The 14,584-nt window shown below is 36.9% G+C and overlaps 1 protein-coding gene across 1 annotated transcript; it reads left to right on the forward strand.

The window, feature by feature from the left end:
• The first annotated feature begins 867 nt into the window (after positions 1-867).
• LOC124295056 (forkhead box protein P2-like) lies at positions 868-1,719 on the forward strand. Its single transcript, XM_046743215.1, has 3 exons — positions 868-1,187; positions 1,254-1,598; positions 1,669-1,719. Exons 1-3 carry the CDS (start codon positions 930-932, stop codon positions 1,717-1,719), a joined length of 654 nt encoding a protein of 217 aa, XP_046599171.1. The 5' UTR covers positions 868-929.
• The last annotated feature ends 12,865 nt before the right edge of the window (positions 1,720-14,584 follow it).

Raw genomic sequence — 14,584 nt, forward strand, 5'->3', positions numbered from 1 at the left:
CACATATCAATTGAAATATGAATATTTTTCATTGATTTCATTGATATATATATGCGTGTGTGTGTATATGTATATATGTATATTATAATTTTCAATTTACTTCTAAGAAAAGGGAAATTTGGAAAAAAAAATTTTTTTCACATCATTTTAATTTTTTGAAATGATGTATAATTATTAGAAAAATCCTTAATATTTTTTAATTTTGTGCTCACATATTAATTAAAATATGAATGGTTTTCATTAGAAAAATGCCATTTAATTTACTTTGTGAATGGTAATTTGGAACATTCATACAATAGATTAAAACTTACTATGAAATTTGAAAAAAAAAAAAGATAGATGAATTATTAATTCTTTAATTTCATATTTTTATTTTAAAAAATTAATTATTCTCCAATTTAAGGAAAATAATTTATCCGAATAAATCATTTTTTATTTTATTACATTATTTACCCCAATTACCTCAATTTATATTCTATTATACCAATGTATAATATAAAAATATATAAATATATATATATATATATATATATATATATATATATATATATATATATATATATATATATATATATATATATATATTGTTACAAAGGGTGAAATCACCCGTTTTGCCCCCTCTTTAATGATCTAGTAGTCAGCATAGATAAAAGACGTTTATAAACCTCTTATGTCTTTAAAAAGAATAAGGTTGCTGCGCCAACCGATATTATTGTAAAAACAGTCTTGTTTCAGACTTTAAACAAGAAACACGTATATTGCATTAAAAGCATTTATCACGATATTTTTGTTCACGCCTTTGATTTGATAATAAGTAAACTCGCGGATCCATATTTTATTAACGTAACGCCTAAAACGTTACAATTGGTGTCAGAAGCGGGATCTTGAGTTCTTATTAATTGAATCAACTCAGTGCGCGAACTTTAATTATGAGTAGCAGTCGTTTGACGCGCTCACGAAGAAGAGAAAGTAGCGGAGAAGAACCTTTTGTTATGGAGAATCCGCGGGTCCCTGAAACAATTCCATCGCCTTCAGTGGACCCTCTTCCAATTCCTTCGACAATCTCTCAAATTGATCTGCTGAAGATCATGTCTCAACAGCAAGAGGCTGCTGAGCGCCAACAACAGCAACTTCTTCAGCTGCTTCTTGATCAACAAGAGCAGCGAAAAAGAGAACAAGAACAACAGTTGGAGCAGCGAAAAAGAGAACAAGAACAACAGTTGGAACAGCGAAAAAGAGAACAAGAACAACAGTTGGAACAGCGAAGAAGAGAACAGGAACAACAGCTGGAACAGCGCAGGCTTGATCGAGAGGCACAAGAACGATCCGAAACTAGTCTACACGAACTGTTCCGGACGACTGTGGCAGCTCTTCAGGCTGTTCATCAGGTGAATGGCTCAGGAGAACCGGCTGTCACTCCACGAGGTTCCAGAGTCGTTACGCCGCTTCCCTCTCCTGTTCCTTCTCCTGTTCCCGTTCCCGCTGTTCGACAGGTCCGACATCCAGGACAGTTCCAGGATGTACGAGACTTAAGGTCTGTGCCTTTTACTAGGGAAGTAGTTGAATCCCCAATTGGTAGAGTAACGGTTAATAATGAGGTTGGTTTTTCCGAGTCTTTGCCTCAAGTTCGACCTCAATATTCTCATTTTAATCAATTAAATAATTCAGGATTTCCTGAGGTTGCTTCTCAGATTAATGAGAAGCCTCTTTATCCTTTAAAACCGCCAATTTTTGACGGAAAAGTTCCATGGGCAGATTACGAACGCCAGTTTAATACAATTGCTAAACATAATCAGTGGGACTCCGCCATGAGGGCCCACAGTCTTGCCTCCTGTCTTCGAACGCCGGCTTTGAACGTTTTAACGGCGTTGTCTGAGGAAGAAATCTCTGATTATGAAAAACTCAGTTCTGCATTAAAGTTGAAGTATGGAAATGACCACTTAACAAAACTGTACACAGCACAATTACAGACGAGAAGACAAGGACGAGACGAAGACCTTGCGTCTCTTAGTCAGGACATTGAACGGCTTTCTCGTATAGCTTTGCCGGATCACGAGCCGTCTCGTAACTTATTAGCAACGCAAGCTTTTTTGAATGCGATTAATGATCCGGAAATTAAAATGGCCGTTGGAACGTCGGGCCTCACTTCTCTGCGGGAGGCAACCGCCAAAGCCCTCGAGGTGGAGGCAATGAGAAAGCAATATTTTGGGTTAAGCAAACTTCGTCGGATTGAGGTGTCTGAAAACACCTCAGGAAGACAGAGTTTTGAATACTCGGAGGAGCCAAAACCTCAAAATTATAAAAATAGAAATAACGGTAACAATTTTAAATCAAGAAATCGAGGTTCTTTTCAAAACCGTCGAAACGAGCGTATAAATAAAAACGTGGTTGTGACAAGTCAAACTAGCTTGACTTGTATATTTTGTAAAAAAACAGGCCACGACGCCAATCATTGTTTTTTAATTAAAAAAATTAGTGGAAAGCCGATGCAAGGCTCGAATCCAAATTCTTATAATTGGCGTAAGAAAAATATAGAAAAAGGGGAAGCAGATCCTCAATCGAGTTCTTCAACAGGAACTCACTCAAAAAACTAGTTTCAGATGATTTGTCAGGGCGAAAATCATCGCAGATTGTTAATAGTGAAAGCCCTCTTAGAGAACAGTTTTTAATTAGAAGTCTACGACAGTCTGGTCTTTACGCGCGCGGTACTGTGAATGGCGTCGATTGTCTGTGGGTAATAGACACGGGCGCGGAAGTAACCGTAGTTCGATCGGATCTCTTTAAATCCGATGACCAGATTGTTCCCTCTTTTTCTCTGCGAACAGCCACTGGAGAGACGACCCCGGTTTTGAGACAGGTTACTGTCCAAATTAACCTTTTTGGGTGTATCGACTCTCCACATAAGGTTTTTATAGCAGATATAGAGGATGAAGGTATTTTGGGAATAGACTTTCTTACAGCTCATAACTGTGTTATCTCGACTAAGAGAAATTCGCTAGCTTCAAACAATCGTGAAATAACTCTTTGTACAAATAGAAATGGAATTTATTGGACCCCTCCTAGAATTCGAGAAATAGAACTTTCGGAGGATGATTTGCAACAACATTTTCCTTTACACTTACAGAGCCTTGTTGAGAAATCTTCGATTTCGTTAAATTCAGCTCAGGAAGAATCGTTTAAATCTCTTTTGCTAGAATTTAAAGATTCTTTTGCCAAAGATAGTGGTGATAAGGGCCGATGTACTTCTGTCAAGCACAAGATCGACGTCGGAGAGAGTTCACCAATTAAACAAGCTCCTCGAAGACTCGCTCTCAACGCCCGAGAAGAGGTGAAGAAGCTTGTGGAAGACATGCTAGCGAACGATGTGATTGAGCCATCGTCTAGTCCCTGGGCTTCACCAATCGTCCTTGTTAACAAAAAGGACGGATCCAAACGATTTTGTATCGATTACAGAAAGCTGAACGATATAACGAAGAAAGATTCTTACCCTCTACCCAGAATCGACGAGACACTCGACCTGATAGCTGGTGCAACTTGGTTCAGCACCATAGATCTTCAGAGCGGATACTGGCAGGTCGAAATGGATCCTCTAGATAAAGAAAAAACAGCTTTTGTTACGGGTTTAGGAGGATTATGGCAGTTCAAGGTTATGCCGTTTGGTTTGAGTAATGCCCCGGCTACCTTTGAACGAATGATGGAGGCTGTTCTCCATGGGCTCACGGGCAAAATATGCCTCGTTTATTTAGACGATATAATCGTTTTTGGCAAGAACTTTGAAGAAGAAGTTCAAAATCTCAGACAAGTTTTCGCTAGGCTGAAGCAAGCAGGTCTGAAAATGAGCCCGAAAAAATGTCATCTGTTCCAGAAAGAAGTAGGCTTCCTCGGACATATCGTTTCAGCACAAGGTGTGAAAACCGACCCATCCAAAATAGAGAAGGTTTCTTCTTGGCCGACACCTAAGAATAAAGAACAAGTTCAAAGCTTTTTAGGCCTTTGTACGTATTACAGAAGATTTGTAAAAGGTTTCGCTAGTATAGCTAAACCTCTCCATCATTTGACCGGAATCAAGATTCCTTTTGACTGGACCCCGGAATGCGAAGAGGCTTTCAAGAAATTAAAAGAAAATCTTATTTCTTCGCCGATTTTAGCTTATCCAGAGGTCGAAATTCCTTTTATTTTAGATACGGATGCATCTCTTTCAGGAATAGGCGGGGTTCTGTCACAAATTCAGGGAGGTCAAGAGAGAGTGATAAGCTATTTCAGCAGAGTTTTGAGTAAAACCGAGAGGAATTATTGTGTCACTCGTAGAGAGCTTTTAGCTGTTGTTAAGACCGTAGTACATTTTCACCATTATTTGTACGGCAGGAAATTTTTGATACGTACAGATCATGCTTCTCTCAGGTGGCTACTTTCGTTTAAATCTCCCGAAGGTCAGGTAGCTAGATGGTTAGAAAGGCTCGGTCAGTACGATTTTGATATTCGTCATCGAGCAGGAATTCATCATGGAAACGCCGATGCTCTCTCTCGAAGACCCTGCGAGGAAATGCCAGAGTGTAAACAGTGTGCACGATTAGAGAAAAATCGTGACCCCTCTCTTGTAATACGGAAGATTTCTTTCGAAAATAACCAGGAGGAATGGAGAAAATCGCAACAAGAGGACGACACTTTGAATCAAGTGAAGTCTTGGAAAGAAGCAGAAACTCGCCCAGACTGGCAGGATATATCTTTAGCCGAGCCAGATTTGAAAATTTATTGGGCTCAATGGGACTCTATCCTTTTAATTGATGGAATTTTATACCGAAAATGGGAATCTGCAGACTTGAAAGAAATCAGGTGGCAACTTTTGGTTCCCAGGTCACGAGTTCCGGAGATTCTTGCTCTTTATCATGATTCTCCTGCAGGTGGACATTTCGCTTCAAATAAAACTCTGGGCAGAATTCGCAACTTCTACTTTTGGCCTCGTTGCCGGATGGACGTTGAAGATTGGTGTCGAAGATGTCGAGTCTGCACGGCAAAGAAAGGACCTCGAGCGAAGGGACAAAGCTCTCTTCAAATTTACAACGTGGGAGCTCCATTTGAAAGAATAGCGATGGATATTCTCGGACCTCTTCCGATAACCCATTCTGGAAATAAATATGCTTTGGTTATTGCTGATTATTTTACTAAGTGGCCTGAAGTGGTTCCTCTCGCTGATCAAGAAGCCTCTACTGTAGCGCAGGCATTCGTAAAAGAATTTATTTGTAGACACGGAGTTCCTCTAGAACTTCATACTGATCAAGGCCGAAATTTTGAGTCGACCTTAATGAAAGAGGTTACTCAGATTTTAGGGGTTAGAAAAACTCGTACAACTCCTTTGCATCCGCAATCTGACGGCATGATAGAGCGTCTGAATCGGACTTTACTACAATATTTGTCGTCCTTCGTAGAGCAGAATCAGAGAGACTGGGACTCCTGGATCCCTTTCTTCCTCTTATCTTACAGATCTGCGATTCACGAGACGACGAAACAGACGCCAGCCCTCATGCTTACTGGAAGAAATCTTCGACTTCCGTCAGATTTAGAGAAAGGCCCTGTTCCTGTGCAAAGACAGCATCAAACAGATTATGCCTTTTCATTACAACAACGTTTAGAAGAAATTCATCACTTCGCTAGGAATAGAATTTCTATGGCTTCAGATAAATTAAAAACTCGTTATGATATTCGAGCCAGAGATTTAAAATTTAATCCTGGAGATTCTGTTTGGCTCTTTCAACCTCGAAGACAGAAAGGACGATGTCCAAAGCTACAAAGAAATTGGGAAGGCCCTTACTTAGTGGTTAACCGGATAAATGATGTTGTTTATAGAATCCGAAGATCTCCTCATTCGCGTCAAAAAGTGGTTCACTTGGATCGTCTTGCTCCTTTTGAAGAGGATCAACCTGGAACAGTCTCTCCAAGACCAGGAACATCCTTCGAGGTTAGATCTTCAAACGAACACCCTTGACGACTGTGATCGATTTGGCCTTCTTTACAGTCGGTCATCGATTGGGAGAAGAATTTACCTTTCGGAATTCGTTTGAGTAAAACTCGACCGCTTACGATTATTATAGAAGGAAATATCGGATGCGGAAAAACAACTTTCACTAAGAGGTTTTTAGCAGATCGCCAGGTCTGTACACTTTTAGAACCTCTTGAAGAATATCGAAATGTAGCCGGAATTAATCTTTTAGATTTGATGTATCAGAACCCAGATCGTTATTGCTATTATTTTCAACATTTCGCTCAAATGGTTATGTTAGATAGACATCTGCAGACGACTTCATTGCCTGTAAAGGTGATGGAAAGATCGATATTCAGTAGCAATTGTTTTGTAGAAGCTCGTCGAAGATTAGGTAATTTCCGCGACTTCGAATCTCATTTATTGACAAAAAATTTTGATCTTCTCATTCGCTCGCCTGAGCTCAGAGTAGATTTGATTGTTTATTTGCGAGTTTCCCCAGAAACTTCTTTTGCTCGAGTTAGTTCCCGTTCTCGTGAGGAAGAATCGAGTATTTCTTTAGAGCTACTCAGAACTATCCATGAGGTTCATGAAGATTGGCTAGTGAAACAAACCTTTTCTTCTTTATCGGCTCCTGTTTTGGTTATCAATGCAGAAGCTACGGCCGATCAAGTTTTTAAAGATTTTTGTACGTCTATGATGTGCGGGGGTTAATTCAGATATGAATAATGAAGAAGTATTCTTAATTAAGAGAAAAACGAAAAATGAAGTTTAATTTTCTTTATTAAGACAAGATAAAAAAAAAGAACGAATGGTGCAATAAGGGGTTACATATGTAAAAAAAAAAAAAAAAAAAAAAATTAAGTTTCAAAAATTTGTTCCGCCATAATCTTTAAGGCGGACTTGACCTCTGCACAGTCGTTGCAGTCTTCGGTGGAGTTTGTTGCGAGTAAATTCTTCCGACATTCGCGACAGGTTTTGCCCTCTCCCGCGAAGGTAAGATGGGTTTCTTTGAGCTCGTAGAAGTTCTTTATATCCGCGCTGAAATAAATCAGACACGGGGAACTTATATATTTTTGATTAAAATTTGCATGAGAACTTACCGAGTAATCCAGCAGTTTAGGCATACTAGTCCCATCTTATGTTTTTCTCTGACGGTCTCACCCCGACCACATTTCAGGGTCTTCCACTGATTTTCAAAATAGATCTTAAATTCCTCTTGAGACATTTTTTTTATGTCTTTCCACGGAAAACTGGAGATAATTACGCCCGCATTGATGAGGGCGGAAACGGACGGAGTTTTTATGATTGACATTTTTTTTTTTGAAAAGGAGGAACTAGTTGAGTCTGTCTTCGACGAAAATTTTTCTTGTAATGATTTGTTATTTCTGCGTTGCTAATCAATTTGAAATTTGTTTTCTTCGGTTGTTTCTTTCTAGAAACTTCTTCTCTGGAATCGAGTTTTGTGTCGGATAGGCTTTGGTTTAAGGAATAATGTGAAATGAGCCACGATTATTTTTCGAGGTCGATGAGCGATTGCTTGATTTTCACATTTTATTAACCTTAAGTGTCAGTTTTTGTGAGCACTTTTTCAGGTTATTTGACACAGCCCTTTCCTTCCAATCTTCCCCGATTCCTGAGGATGACTGGTGGTTTTATTTTGAAGAAGGACGCAGAAATAATTCAGATAAGATCGTTTCTTTTCTTTTGAATACATATTCAATTTATTTTATTCAAGTATTCTCCCAAATTCACTCAGTGAATTTGAATTGTTATACCACCACTCACATTTGTCCTCCAAACTCTAGGGTGTGCTGTCTCAGAAGAAGCTCTAGATTCAGTCACCCCCCGATTTCCTTATTTCCTATGAAGAGAAGTCTGTTTTCGTCTTATTTGGTCCTGGAATTGTCGGTTCTCGGTTCGATGTTTTCATCCGAACCTGTTTCGAAGGGATCCTTCATGAAGAAGATTGAATTTCTTCCCGACGTCAATCTGGGCCGTTGCGGAAAACTTTGTATTCATGAAGCCACATAACACTTAATAACACTAACCTTTATAAAACATGGCACATAAATTTTTGAGATTATTTAACGCTCAACTATCTGCTCAAGGTTTTCTGTGGTTTACCTTGAGACTGTGGGCAAATGCCAGATAGTAAAAAAGGGAGTTCTTAAATTTTTAGAGCCACAGCTCCAACTCACCTTTGAGCACTGACTACTAGAATACTTTTATAATTATTTTATCTTTCCCGAGTCGGGACGACTCTTTTCCTCGGGGGGGAGTAGTGTTACAAAGGGTGAAATCACCCGTTTTGCCCCCTCTTTAATGATCTAGTAGTCAGCATAGATAAAAGACGTTTATAAACCTCTTATGTCTTTAAAAAGAATAAGGTTGCTGCGCCAACCGATATTATTGTAAAAACAGTCTTGTTTCAGACTTTAAACAAGAAACACGTATATTGCATTAAAAGCATTTATCACGATATTTTTGTTCACGCCTTTGATTTGATAATAAGTAAACTCGCGGATCCATATTTTATTAACGTAACGCCTAAAACGTTACAATATATATATATATATATGCGTGTGTGTGTATATATATATATGTATATTATAATTTTTGATTTACTTTTGGAAAATGGGAAATTTGAAAAAAAAAATTTTTTTTTAGATTATTTTAATTTTTCAAAATCATGTATAATTATTGGCAAAATCCTCAATATTTTTTAATTTCGTCCTCACATATCAATCAAAATATGAATATTTTTCATTAGAAAAATGTCATTTAATTTCCTTTATGAATTGTAATTTGGAACATTTATACAATGCATTAGAACTTATTATGAAATTTGAAGAAAACATACAGATAGATGAATTATTATTTATTTAATTTCATATTTTTATTTTCAAGAATCAGTTATTTTTTAATTAAAGAAAAACATTTGATTTAAATGAATCATTTTTTATATTAATAAATTATTCAACCTAATAACCTCCATTCATATCTCTCTATCTAATGAAAAAGTTTCGAACAAATGAACGTAGAAAAAGATTATAATAACAATAGTAAAAAAAAATCATAATAAAAATAGAATACGCATGAAGTTGGCGGTGGGGTGAGATCCCGAAAACAAAACAAAAAGCATCTAGCAAACCCTTTGACAGCTGTCATCGGCTGTTTATGACAGTCTTTGACAAATATCTTTATAGGTATCTGTTTCTGACGCGCAAAAAATGAACATGCAAACGAAAATTATCACGATGATTCCCGACAGGAATTGTCTTTTTCGCGCGTTGGCGTATCGTGTATACGGCACTCAAGATCGACACGCAGAGGTGAGACTGAGTATCGTTTCAAATATAGTGGATAATTGGTCTACATTTGCGGGTTTTATTACAGGTAATGAGTCAAACGGTGCTGTGATTAGGTGACCTGGTGATTACAAATCACATATAAATAAAAATGCAATATATGCAGCTGCGGATATTTTTGGGATATGTTCAATCGTGTATCGCGGAGAACAAATTCATCCACACCGGATCGGATCACAAAATGGAACACAATTCTCGCTACTCTTCACCGGCGACGGAGACAGTGGACACTTTGATGTCTTGCAGAACCAAAATAAAATTCAGGTAGTGAGTAATAAGTATGAAAAGTAAAAATCAAATAATAGTAAATCTAAATATATCACCAAACAGTCAAAAGGACAGCCAGGATTTACGATGACAATGGAGAAAGGAGGAGTTTCAAGCAGCAGACAAGGCGATGAAGATGGTGGATGGTCGGAAGTATCACAAAAGAAAGAGGAAAATAAAATTGTAAGTGCGAAGAACCAAATAAGCCATAGAATAATATCCACCAAATATTCGTATAACCAGGAAAGAGGACGACCAGGATCGATGTTGACCACAAGAGAAAGAGGTGTTTTGCGGAATGAACATCAACGCAAATATAGAGAAAAAAATGATATAAAGAAGGTGATTTTAGAGAATAACCGGCAGAGCGGCAGTAAAAATAATTCAACGAAGGGTGTCGAAGAATTAGAAGAATCAATTGCGATGATTGATTCGGAAAATAAATCGAGAGGACGACCAACTAATGTGATGTACATAGAGGAGCGAAAAATTAGACGACGGGAACAACAGCAAAAATATAGGGAAGCGAACAAAAAATATCATACTCGCTTTTCAACCAACGAACAGAAAGGAGGAGTTTCAACCAGCAGACAAGGCGATGAAGATGGTGGATGGTCGGAAGTATCACAAAGGAAAAAGAAAAATAAAATTTTGAGTGCGAAGAACCAAATAAGCCAAAGAATAATAATAAACAAATATTCCTATAACCAGGCAAGTGGAAGACCATGATAGATGTTGACCACAAGAAAAAGAGGTGTTTCACGGAGTGAACAGCAACATAAATATGGGGAAAAAAAAAATATAAAGAAGGTGATTTTGTAGAATAACGGGCAGAGCGATAGCAAAAATAATTCAGCAAGTCAAGGAGATAGACAGATATCAATAGAGAAGGAACACCAATTTTCAATCAACAAATGGAAGCTTAGATTGATGAAAAAAAGAAAAGTAAGCACAGAAGGAATTGATGTGGACAGCAAGTGCAGGACCTGTCATTAAATCAACATGAAGGAATTCGCCTGTCTACTAGACAATGCGTAAGGAAATAGTGAGGCGCGTAGCGCCGAGATGGGGTTGGCGCGCGAAGCGCGCACGGGGGAAGCCCCTAGTTTTATTATATAAATGTTTAATATAAGTATACATGAATATATATATACTGTAACGTGGCATTTTTGATGCCCGTTACAAGGGGCTCCTTGAACCCTGGGCGGAATCAAAAATTTAGGAATTTCCGAAATTGAGTCGCGAAGTTTTTGAAAAAGAGCGCCAGGACTAGAGTCACGCATCCGAAACTACGAGAGGGGACACTTTAGCGACCAGCGTAAGATATTTCAGTTTTTTTTGTTTTTTTATTTTTCGAGCTACGACGGCATCAGGCAAGAAGTCGACACCGATTTCGAGGAAAGTGCGAAATGGCGGACTAGCAACAATTGCGAAGGAAGGATGTCGAGGCTGCGGAGGGGGAGCCGACGCAGATCCCCGCATCGCGGAAATCCAAGGTGGACGCGATTCCCGCTGGCGGCCAGCGCCGCAGCCTCTCCCCCCTTCGCCCCGCCAACAATTGACCAGCGAACTTGCGATGGACCGACTAGCGACGAGGGAGCACCACGCTCACCGCCAAGACATCATGGAGCTGCGCGGAGGACGAGATTGCGAGCTAGCTTTAAGTTCTGCGCAGCGATGCTATCGAAGGTGCGCGTCGACTTGCGCGATCGACGAAATCGATGACGGATCGATTATTGCGTATTCTTGGGGGTATGACGTCACATGTGGGATGGCGTATCGAGATCCGTGTTGCGGCAGGTGGTAGGTTTTTGAAACCACTCTAGTTCTGGCGGTCGTGATTAGTAGTCACGTTTTGGGGGAGTTTCGCGAAGCAATGGAGTCGCCCAAAAATCGCGAGGGGAATGAAAAGGGGGTTGCAAGGATGTAGAAGGTGAGCGCTGCTTCTATCCCTGCGATTGAATTTCGAGCATAATTGCGAAAAGGCTTGCCGAGTAACGGATAGCCGTTTTGGATTTGCGTTGTAGAAAAGTACTCGAAATTCTTTTGCCGATTCTTTTGCTTGATGACCGTAGCCTGAGTACGCGGGTTAGAGTAAAGTAAATTTTGAGTTTCTGAAAAAGTTGAGTAGAGCCACGGGTTTTAGTTGAATCTTTCTCGTCAGTGAAACCAAGTATAGCCGAATTTCGCCGTACCGGGTCGAGCCGCGTTATCGTTTTCTTTTTGTGTCACCTCTCGAGTAGGTCGGGAAGCACCGAATTGGAGTGCTCGAATTAGCGGGTAACGTTTTGGAGGATTTTGAAAAGAATTAAGTTCGGATGCGTTGCGATTGCGTATAGTTTAGGTTACGTTTAGTTGCGCCTGCATTGAGTTTCGTACCCGTTAGTTAAGATAATGTAGGTTGAGTTGAGTTACTTTGAGCTTGTGTATAGTTGAAGTTGAATGTAGTGATGCTTGCGCTTAGTTAAGTTTACGTCTAGTTAAGATAGTGTTTAGTCGAGGTTAGGCGATGTATAGTCGAAATTGCCGTTGCGTTGCGCAGCAGTTGAGACGAGAAGTTTGAGCATGGTGTTTTAAGTTGCGAGACCTGACGGCGCACCGTCGAATAATTAGTTTGTAGAGTCGAAATTGCCGTTGCGTTGCGCAGCAGTTGAGACGAGAAGTTTGAGCATTGCGTTTTAGTTGCATTTAAAATATAGTAGCGTTTACGGATTCGTTTAGATTTAGGACAGCTCGCGGTAGCGTCGAAGCTCCGAGTCGGGTGAGATCTCGAGTGAGATTGAGGACGCCGTCTGTTCGGTAGCCCGACGGCGCACCGTCGAATAATTAGTTTTAGTTTCGTTTCAAGCAATAATCGCCATGGAGAACAAATGGCGAATTTGCGAATTGAGAATTGCGTATGAGGATTTTGCGATCGTCGAGTGACGTTTTAGTTAGGGAGCCGCGAGCTCATTAGAGTAAGAAATAGAGTAGGTTACGTGTAATTCTATGTTTAGTTTTAGACTCGCGATGAGCGATTTTTGAATTATATTTTTTTTTGTTTTGTATCACCGCTATTGTGAAATATAAGATTTTATTTTACTTTTGTTAAATAGCGTGTGTATTTCGAGTGTCTCTCTCTCTCTCCAAAAATTACCCCTCCCCTCTCCGCGGTACTGAGCTATCGAGCATATGCCCGAGGAATAGCGTATTAATGATTTCGAGGCGTGTTAATCACGCCAGGCGCCCAACAAAAACTTTGCGATATTGTTTTGGATCCAGGGTACATCGTGGACGCCAAATTATTGTGCACGCGGTAAGTTCTCGGTCAATTTCTCCGAGTGATCGAGGTGCAGAAAAATCCACGTCACAATACATATATATATGTGTGTGTGCGTATACATATATATATATATATATATATATATATATATATATATATAAACAAATATATATATATATATATATATATATATATATATATATATATATATGTATATATATGTATATATTTATATATATGTTATAATTTTTAATTTTCTTTAAGAAAAAAAGAACTTTCTGACGAAAAATTTTTGTCACATTATTTAATTTTTTTAAAATTATATATAATTATTAGAAAAATCCTAAATATTTTTCGATTATCTGCTCACGTATTATTTAAAACAAAAATATTATCTATTAGAAAAATGCCGTTCAATTTACTTTATGAATTGTAATCTGGAACATTTATAAAATGTCTTAAAACTTGTCATGAAATTGAAAGTCAAAATATGGATAGATAAATTATTATTTATTTCATTTCATATTTTTGATTTTTGAAAATTAATCATTCTTCAATTGAAGAAAAGTAATTTATTCAAATGAATCATTCTTTATTTTATTAAATTATTCAACCCAATTACCTCCATTCATATTTTATTATATTAATGTTTAATATAAGTATACATAAATATATATATATATATATATATGTGTGTGTGCATATATATATATTTACGTATATACATATATGTATATATTTATATATATGTTATAATTTTCAATTTTCTTTCGAAAAAAGAGAACTTTTTGAGGAAAAATTTTTTTCACATCATTCAAATTTCTTAAAATTATATATAATTATTAAAAAAATCGTAAATATTTTTTAATTATCTGCTCACATGATAATCAAAATGAAAATATCATTTATTAGAAGAATGCCGTACAATTTACTTTATGAATTGTAATCTGGAACGTTTATAAAATGGATTCAAACTTATTATGAAATTTGAAGAAAACATACAGATAGATGAATTATTATTCATATAATTTCGTATTTTTATTTTTGAAAATGAATTATTCATTAAGTCAAGGAAATCAATTTATTCAAATGAATCATTTTTTATTTCATCAAATTATTCAACCAAATTACCTCCTTTCATATTCCATTATATTAATGTATAATACAAGTACACATAAATATATATATATATATATATATATATATATATATATATATATATGTATATATAATATATAATATAATTTCCAATTTTCTTTCAAAAAAAGAGAACTTTTTGAGAAAAAAATTTTTTTTCACGTTATTCAAATTTTTCAAAATTATATATAATTATCAGAGAAATCCCATATATTTTTTAATTTTGTGCTCACATATCAATTAAAATATGAATATTATTGATTAGAAAAATGCCATATAATTCACTTTATGAATTGTAATTTGGAACATTTATGCAATGGATATAACTTATTATGAAATAAAAAGAAAACATACAGATAGATGAACGATTATTTATTTGATTTCACATTTAAAATTTTTGAAAATCAATTGTTCTTTAATTTGAGAAAATTAATTCATTCAAATGAATCATTTTTTATTTCATCAAATTATTTAACCCAACTACCTCCATTTATATCCTATTATATGAATGTATAATATTATTTTTTAATATTAGGGTAAAATATTAATGTATAATAATTATGTATAATA

The sequence above is a fragment of the Neodiprion lecontei genome, chromosome 6 (assembly GCF_021901455.1).
Source record: "Neodiprion lecontei isolate iyNeoLeco1 chromosome 6, iyNeoLeco1.1, whole genome shotgun sequence".
Lineage (NCBI taxonomy): Eukaryota > Metazoa > Arthropoda > Insecta > Hymenoptera > Diprionidae > Neodiprion > Neodiprion lecontei.

What these genes read in the sequence shown, in the direction of transcription:
- LOC124295056 (XM_046743215.1), top strand. Translation starts at nt 930, where the DNA reads ATGAGTAGCAGTCGTTTGACGCGCTCACGAAGAAGAGAAAGTAGCGGA. An exon ending in AAAGAGAACAAGAACAACAG is followed by an intron (nt 1,188 to 1,253) that starts TTGGAGCAGCGA and finishes CAAGAACAACAG; the next exon opens with TTGGAACAGCGAAGAAGAGA. An exon ending in GAGTAACGGTTAATAATGAG is followed by an intron (nt 1,599 to 1,668) that starts GTTGGTTTTTCC and finishes TAAATAATTCAG; the next exon opens with GATTTCCTGAGGTTGCTTCT.